The 9,222-nt window shown below is 37.5% G+C and overlaps 1 protein-coding gene across 2 annotated transcripts in view; it reads right to left on the bottom strand.

The window, feature by feature from the left end:
- Positions 1–2,360: 2,360 nt before the first annotated feature.
- LOC145985130 (RNA helicase aquarius) overlaps positions 2,361–9,222 on the bottom strand; it is a 195,012-nt gene continuing 188,150 nt past the window's right edge. For both annotated transcript variants that reach the window (XM_083118776.1, XM_083118775.1), the window contains 2 exons: positions 6,894–7,070; positions 2,361–2,542 (listed from right to left, as the gene is read on the bottom strand). In XM_083118776.1, coding sequence (XP_082974902.1) covers positions 2,378–2,542; positions 6,894–7,070 — 342 coding nt within the window. In that variant the 3' untranslated portion in view covers positions 2,361–2,377. The remainder of the gene's footprint in view (positions 2,543–6,893; positions 7,071–9,222) is intronic.

Genomic DNA, 9,222 nt, shown 5'->3' with positions numbered 1-9,222 from the left:
TTTTCTCTCTCCTAATCTTTTCTTCCTCAAGCACTCTCCCACACTTCGTTGTTGATTAATCTCTTCCATCTTTGAGGGATATTCTGCAATTTTATGTATGTATGACAGGTGCCGCTTCAGTTCAAAAAGTTGCATGTATTCTTCAAGGTTTGTTTCCAAAAGACGTGTCATTTGTCCCTTGTCACCTGTTGCTTTGGTCTGTATCTAATGCACAGAACTTCATGACAAACTCGATCTTCTTACCATCTTGTATGCCTTACTCCTCTTGCAAGAAAAATATATACCACTGAACCACAGATAACTGTCATACTCCACTGAACCACACACGACTGCAAGTCTCGCACACACATGCCACTGCCTATCCACTTCAAAAGTCAAGGCTCAAGTGGTTGTGTTCACCCTTGACAAAGCACCTGTGCACTTCCCCTTCTAGGTCTCTTGACATCGAACGAAACATTGTGACACACATTTCTTTCTTTATTGGCTTTAGTGGCTAAAAATAGCACAGCTAAGCCATCTCTGCCCCAACCAGTACCCAGCAGTCATTTTATTCCCGGCACTGTGCTTCTCAATGTGTAAGTGTATCTAATCATCTGACATTATCAATTGCTCTCTACAGGATTCTGACCTGACCTTCCTACTTCAACTGTCACCCCAATTCCATTAGCACTCTTCTCTTCTCAGAAGACCCTTACAGAACCCTTTTCCTCGATAAAATTTGTTTTGAAGCACCAGAATTGAGAAAATAAAGATATTGTCACAATTCATGAGAAAAAAACACCTCTCCCCCTGCAAAATACACATTATCTTCAGGACTGCCCCCCAAATATAGTTTGAATCACATGAAATTGTACTAATTACTAATGACATACCTCAAGGATCATGTAGTTCTCAAAACATATCTCCAAACATATCGTGAGTCACAGTATGTTAAAAAGCCACATTCTACGTGGAAACTCTCTTTGTGACATATACAGGATGATGCACGATATGATCTCCCATTTGTTTTTCTTAATATTTTTTTCGGATTTGAGATGAGGAATCACGTCATGTGCATTAACAGCAGTTGCAGTAGTCATTGGAAAAGTCACGTAATGAAATGTGAAGCGTAATTCATGATGCTGCAGCTAGCGGGCTAGAGTAGACAACATGGCCGACAAAGGAAGGCTTATGATGCAACAGTGATCAGCAACTATGCTATTTTTTTGCTGAAACAAAAAAGTATTGTTGTGACTCAGAGGTGATTTCGTGTACAGTTTCATACTTGGTGGGCCGCCCCAGGAAAAACAATCCACAAACTGCATGAACACTTTCGAATGGAAGGAAATCGTAGCGTGATCGTCCCAAACCTGTGCGTTCGCCTAAGAATATTGAAGCTGTTCGAGTCGCTGTGCAGAGGAGTTCCTACAAATTGGCTAGAAAAGCAGCAACAGAACTAGAGATATCAAGATGCTCTGTTCAACGGATTCCTAAAAATGATCTTCAAATATATCTGTACAAGATTACCATGGTGCATAAACACACAAATGAAAACAAACAGCAGAGAATGACCTTTAATGACCTTTATTTATTGGGCTGAGGATGACAACGCAACACTCATCAATGTTTGGTTTTCTAACAAGGCACACTTTCATTTGGATGGTGTGGTTAACAAACAAAATGTGCAATTTTCAGCAACTGAGTATCCACAAGTGCTTCACGAAAAAATTAGCCAATCTTGCAGTGAAATTACGGAATTCATGTGCTGGATGGTAATTGGAAACATTGGTGTTCGCTTGACTGAGGTTACCAGTAACAACGGGGGTCATATTGAGCATGCATTGCGGTAGTACATTTTTTCAAAGTGTAACCTTTTTTGTGATACATGTTTCATTTAAAGCTTCTTTATAATAATAGTTTTTATCCAAGAACAAAATGAGGGATCATTTAGTGCACCACACTGTATATCACAGCCGGCATTATTGACCACAACTGGGTGTAACATACATGTCACGCTCAGTGTTTAAGGGTTAATGTATGAAACAGTATAACTTGAAAACAACATTTGTACATATTATGAAGGGAAGGGAAAAAAAAAGATGAAAATGTAACATATGAATAGTATCGCTAAAAACCAACATATGATATAACACACAAAAAATATTATAGCATGCTGTATTTATTCAAAATACTTATTCTACATGATGTTTAATACATGTTTACAGTACAGTATGTCAAATACTTTACAAAATCAACACATAAAATTCAATTTATGGCTGCAGAGTTCACAAGTTCATAAACTAAGCAATATCACAATCCTTAGATTATAGGAGAGCTTAGTTGGATACTTTGTTTCATTTTTTTTCACTCTGACGTTTGCCTCTTAAAATGTGCCTTTCTAGGTCTCTTTGGATTCCTTTGCTTCAGCTTTGATTGATTCTGTCATTCTTTCTTCCTCTTCTTCGTCATCAGTATCCCTATCCCCTCCAGGATGATGGGAAACATAACGCTGTGGGGCGACGGTTTTATGGAAGCCTGGTTTCTTCCATGTTTTCTTTGCATCCTGAAATGGAGAGATTGTATTACACATTATCATTACAAACTAATAAGAGTCCACATTAGTTTAAGTGAAGACTGCTGTTTCACATCAGGTGTATAGCGGTGGAAAGAAATACTGCCCCACTGGTATTAAAGTCCTATAAGGAAGTATTTATTTCCATCACTGTACATTAATCCAAATACTGTCAAGAAAAAAATATATATAGGGTGTTAGAAGTGACCTTTTCAGAAGTGCCTAAAATGTCAACCTCTCTTCCACATAGTACACCCTGGACTACAATCTGCAAACCGAATGAGTCTCTGGCATCTGGACCCACAGCCAGCATAATTCTTTATGCATCCTGTGTTGTGTCTTCATAAGTGTTTGTGATTGTCCTATTATCAGTTTCATCCTATCGAATCGCAGCCTGGGAATGGGTGTTCCTTGCAAATGTCCCACCATCCATTCTCATCCTCATCTTCGTGATTAGCCAAAAGTGGCAGAAAAGTAAAGTAAAGTAAATCAGATCAATCAATTTGTGAATGGGTATAGAGAAAAATAGGATCATGCCATATTTCCAGAAAACATGTATTTCTTACAAGGAAAGAAAGCAAGCTCTCAACACTTGCATGATTGAAACCAGCAATTTGGAATTTTTGAATGTGAGATTTACTCCTCCAACTTTTTTTTCCTACTGTTCATGCACTTTGCATAATTATCCTGAGTTTTGTATTCTCCACAAGCAACAGAAGAAAATGTACAAATAGCCCAGTAAATAAAGGATTGTGTGCCCAAATAATTTATATAAAACTAAAAATATCAGGATTTGTTTTTCAAGTTATTTGGAATAACTTACTGAAAGTCGCGAAGAATCGCATGTGTGCATCATCCTCAAAATGGCGTACAAAGATGGCGGCCAGTCAATATGAGTACAGTTCAGAATTTTGGTCATAGTTTGGAAATGATAAGTCGTAGTTCATTTGTGTAAAATTATTTGAACTCTAAAAACACCTAACTTTAACTCTAAGTGTAACAGTTTTGGATCCAATCACTTTTAAAGAATTTACATCCATTTAAACCTGAAAAATGTTGGATTTTTGGCCCTTGCTCTGGCAGTTTACGCAAAAATCTCCTTATCGATTAAGAAATAGACCGTAAGGCTTGTAATATTTTTAATGAGCTAATCATTACCTACAATTTAAAAAAAAACCTCGTTCAGATCGGATAAAAATTATCTCAGATATTTAATTTTGAAACAGACAGGCTTGTCCAGACTCGAAATCAAAAAAAATTCTCTCCTCCAGATGCGACACTAATTCCTGGACTCCTAGCAGAGTTCTCAAGCAACCCTTGGATAGCCATGCATCTTATGAAGGGTACGCCACAACCATTGTGGTGGTGCTTTGCACGCTATGTACAAGATCAAGACTCTCCCTTTGATATAAGCAGTGTAGTTCCTTTGCCTTTCTTCAATAATGTAGCATCACACATCAATACTATCTACTGTACTCTGCTGTATGCAGTGAAATAGTGCAAGAAAATTGGGCAGAGCACCTGTGTTGTGACATTCGACCAGCCATTATACTGGAAAGCTGTTGAAATTGTATCTGCAACTGAAGAGAAACTTCTGAATTGTCCAAAGCTGTAGTGCGCTTAGGAGGTTTCCATTTACTTATGTCATTTCTGGGCACGATCGGGTACATTATGTCAGGAAGTGGTATAGAGGAACTTTGGGGTATGCTGTACGCCAAGACAACAGTAGTTAAAATGCTGAATGGCCATGCCTACCAAAGATCATTGAGAGCTCACTTCTTGATCCTGCTCGCCCTAAACCAGCAGTTGCAGAGACATTTACAACCCATTGACGATATCACAAAATCTGAGATCCGCGATCTTATTCAACAATGTCTAGATGGAGAAAACAATATCCAAGATTTGCAGGAAAATGAAACTATTCGACATGTGACAAACGATATCGAGGAAATCGAAGAAGGTGACTTTTCCCAAACTGGGAAACTCTGGATACAGTACATTGAACAGGTCAGAATCGTACTGCTGTTCATCCATTCAGATCGGACAGGAGGTTGGAAACTTCACTTGCCTGCTATTAAATCAATGCTTCCGTATTATCATGCAGCTGGCCATCATTTCTATGCAAAATGTGCCCATCACTATATTCAGCAGATGGAAGCTTTAGAGGCAACTATGAAACCAGAGTATTACAATAAATTAACAACCCAAGGATACTTCACAATTCGCAGAGAAGAAACTTTCTGGAACAGAGTCCCAACTGATCTGCTTATCGAACAACCTTTAATGAAATCCATGAAAATTTCTGGGGGTTAACTCAAGGCCGTGGATTAACAAACTCTACGTTAGCGAGATGATTCAGTCATTCTCAATCACTGTTAAGGTAACAGAAGTTCTAGAGGGCTCTTGTGGGAAATAGTTCGTGTCATCTGAACAGCACGTGGAGCTAAGACCCTCCGGTTCATCTCGAGACGATAGAGACTTGAAGAAATTCTCAGAATGGTTGTCCGTTCATGACCCATTTGAAAACACAACTCAATAGGAATTACTCAAGAACATTGCAGACAATAAAACAAATTGTGATCAAGCGAGGAGTGTTGGGAAAACATTAGTTCAGAGAATGATTGGAGGCTTCTACGGTTCAGTAAAATTTGAAAGAAAGAAGATAGTCATCCCTTTCTCGGCCACCTACAGCACCATCAAAATCAAAGAAGAAGAGATTGTTATAAACTCGTTGCAGCTCTTAAGCAGAATTGCAGCTGTAATTAAGCGAGGTGAAAATCTTCGTGAGTATCTGAAATATGAATTAGCTCCAAAGTCATCTTCCCTGTATGACAACATCTGCATGCGCAAGAATGCCAAATCAACTATGGTAGCTATTATTGAGTGTCTCCTGCCCTTTGTTAAAACACCAGAAGACATTACGTATATTGTGGATGGAGGAACTTAATTAAACTTGGATCAACTTCGGCATCTCTAATAAAACCTAGAGTATTCATCTTGGTGACTGTGTGGAGCAGTGACAGCTTGTGATTCAGAATAATGTTGGTTGCAGTGAAAAGAAAATTGAAATACATACTAATGTATATTAGGGATGAAATGATAAAAATTTATTCATACCAATAACTGATATTCTACTGATTCGATACAAAGTTGTAAATGTTCCTCAAAGAACATAAATGGTTCATTAACCTCCTTAATTAATGTATGTTACATGGTGACAGCAGTGGGTTTTGCCTTTGAATACAAAACTGATAATTTAGACATTTACTTTATAAAACCAGAGCATATGAATTACATAAATAAACTGTTAAAATAATAAAAAATGGCATAATTTTTGCATTAAATTAGAGACTATTTACAGATATGACAACAGAAAGGTCTTAATTTTCTCCTTCACCACATTATTGCGGTAAGGTTGTTTATATCTTTATTTTTCTAGGACAAGTTTCCTAAGTTTCCTGTCAGTTGCTCTATGGTGTTGATCTTTACTTGGTACACCCTAGACTTAATGAAACCCCAGACAAAAAAGTCTAGGGGAGTCAGGTCTGGAGAGCAAGTCCTACAAAGTCTTGGTGAGCCATGGACGATCCACCTATCGAGGTAGGTGCCAGAGAGGTAGTACGGAATGATTCTGGAGAAATGGGGTGGTATATCATCTTGCTGAAAAACAACAGTGTCTTTTATCCCATCTTGAAAAATCATTCATTAGCCATATAAGAAAAATGTCAAGAGACTTTTGCTGCTGATGTGAAGAATGATGCACGTTTTCACCATTAAATATATCAAAAGCGAAAAGAAATATGAGTCTCCTTTATCAGACTTTTCTCAGCAACTGTGAATAACAGAAACCACCAATAACAACGCCTTCATGGTTTACATGCCTATGATAATATCTGATTTATATATTATACACATCAAAATATTGTTAAACATATTTCTTAAACAAGCCAGCCAACAACACTACAATAACATGACAATCAATACAGACAGCAAGAACAATGAACAACTAAAATTCTGTATTAAAAAAGACAGAATTTTGAATTCAACAATATAAGGTTGCTGAAACTTGAATATCAATTAGAAGCTTGCAAAAAATATTTTTTTTAAAAAAAAGAATTTACTATTTAAATCAAATAAGATTGTTGTCTTTTGTGACTAACATTATGTTCACTGTGAAAATAACTCATCATGTAGGGTGTGTCAAAATGTCTAAATACACACTGAATCGCAATGTAATGCCTTTAAAATGTTGATATAGAAAACACCACAGTGATTCATAGCTGTAACACTGATTAAAAATCAGGTTTTGAAAATGAAATGAAATTAAAAAAATATTACTTACATACATGGCTGTCTTCATAGTTTGTACCTTCTGTATGTAGAAGTCGTAGACAAATGCAGCCAACTGAGGCATGTCTTCCACAATGATGGGAGCTCCCTGTGGAGGTGTGTCATTCAGTCGTTCTGTTGGATACACCTCATGAGGTGCAAGATACAATTTCATTGGTCGCTGCATTAACTGTGAAAGGGTAATTGCATGTCATTTCACATATAATATTCAAATTGAGAAATGGAATGGATTAATACATGTAGTGATTAGTAGCCAGTAATAACACAAGGGAACATTTTTTTCTCATTTTCTGTTGCATTGGATTTCTCAACTGTTTCTATGTTATTTTGTAAACCTGATTTCAAATATGAAACAGGTTTTCCCGTACATGCTAGTTATCATGCAATTTGAAACTTTTACTTTTGCGAAAAATGACACCATTTGGTATTTACATTGGGGATAGGTGGACAACGACGCTTAGATTTACCCTAACCATACACTAAAACACCTTTAATTGATTCATTAAGTATGTTTTAAGTACACGTTATGTGTAGAAAGACTAATCGGGACTGGACCTGCAGTTTAAAGTGGGATGCGACCACTATGTGCCTCCACCGTGTATCAAACCCAGGACCCTTTGATGACAAGGTGACAACATTCCCATCATGTCATCGGTGAGGCCCTAAAACACCTTTTTTCGGTTTTTCATATCGGATCATGGCTTCTTCACTTAGACATAATAAAGGAGCTGAATTATTAGCATGGAGGTTGCAAGAAAAAAATGTACTGTACTGTTAAGCAAGAGTGTCATATTTCCGAAAGAGAGAGCAGATTTTTGTGGACTTCTCTTCAGAAGACAAGTACTCTGTTTACGGCCATGCTATCCCAGGTCTTCTCACCAATTAGGTCTTACCTCGTGTAATCCAAACAATGGCAATTACTTCTCTATAGCTCTAAGCACAGTATCATGCCCGTTCTCTTGCATAACGGGAATGTTTATGGATCAGTTCTAGTTGGTCACTCAGTACATTTGCGAGAAGAATGTAATGACATAAAAGAGCATGTCAAAGGTGTTGGGACCAGGATATGATGTCAGACTACAGTTGCCAGCGAGATAGCCCTGAAAAAGTTTACAGAGCAAGAGCTACAGGCGCAAATTCTTGCGTGAATAGAACCTATTTGAACTTTACATGCCATCCATATCAAATTTCTAATATTTCCTTCCGTCTACATGTAGAGATATGCGTTATTTTCTTCTTAAAAAAAGCCTTATATTCACTCATATTTTACTATATTGAATACATGTTTAATACTCCAAAAAGTGCTTTTATCTTGCCGTATTTACTTACTGTAATGCATATTGTGATGCACTTACAAGTGTTTGTGAATAAGTTAAGTATATCTTCGCCAAGATGGTATCCAAGATGGCACCCAACTTCAACTGAATTTTGAAAAGTGGATATCATGGTGAAAGATTAAAATGTTGAATTGCAAAAAAAAAACTAGAGCTTACAGAGAAAAACCATCCTCAGATCTGAAATCAGTGCACCCAAATTAGGTTAGAATAAGTGCTGGTATCAATGCAAACAAAAATTTTGTTTCCCTGTGAAATATTTCAGTATGTAAGGTAAGGTAAAGGTACCCCTGTGCATGTGCACACATGCCATGAAGGCATATGGGGTGATGTGATCAGCATCATGCCCAGCTACATTTACCCCCCCCCCCCCAGGCTTGTCCTCAGGTACCAATTGATACGAGGCTGGGTGGGCCTCAGAGCCATGCAAAAACAGGGAAATGACTGGAAAAATTCCTGGTCCAGATCACCTGCCCTGCTCTACCAACCGAGATACCGTGGCCCTTTCAGTATGTTGCAGTTTTTTAATAACCTCTGAGGTTCTTTGTAATTATATTCTAAGACTGGCCTGGGGAATGAAATTTTGGGATCCAAAGCTTTCTGTCATCCTGAAACCACAGGATTACAAGATACATCACCATGGATATTAGAGATTATTTGCATTACACATTCCAAACATATTTCCTATCTATATCCATCCATACTTAGTGCAAGTTACATAGCTTTCTTAAATAGTATGCATTTTACCTTACTTTCATCTCTTGCCAAAACTCCTTAACCTTTTGTGTCCCAAGCGTCTCGATCGAGATACCCAAATGTAACCCTCACGGTCGAGACGCTGTATCAAGGTCGTAGTTTTTACGTTATAATTTTGGCTAGAATTTCAATTTTATTTTATATTGTTCCTAACACATGTATTTAACAGAAATGTTTCTTGCATCTTTCTTTTCTTCATGAAAATGGATGTGAAAAGGCGGGAAAAGGGAC

This window comes from Lepisma saccharinum, chromosome 3, assembly GCF_977018435.1.
Source record: "Lepisma saccharinum chromosome 3, izLepSacc3.1, whole genome shotgun sequence".
In the NCBI taxonomy this organism is placed as follows: domain Eukaryota; kingdom Metazoa; phylum Arthropoda; class Insecta; order Zygentoma; family Lepismatidae; genus Lepisma; species Lepisma saccharinum.
Note: the sequence above shows the minus strand (reverse complement) of the source record. Positions and strands in the feature narration are given on the sequence as shown.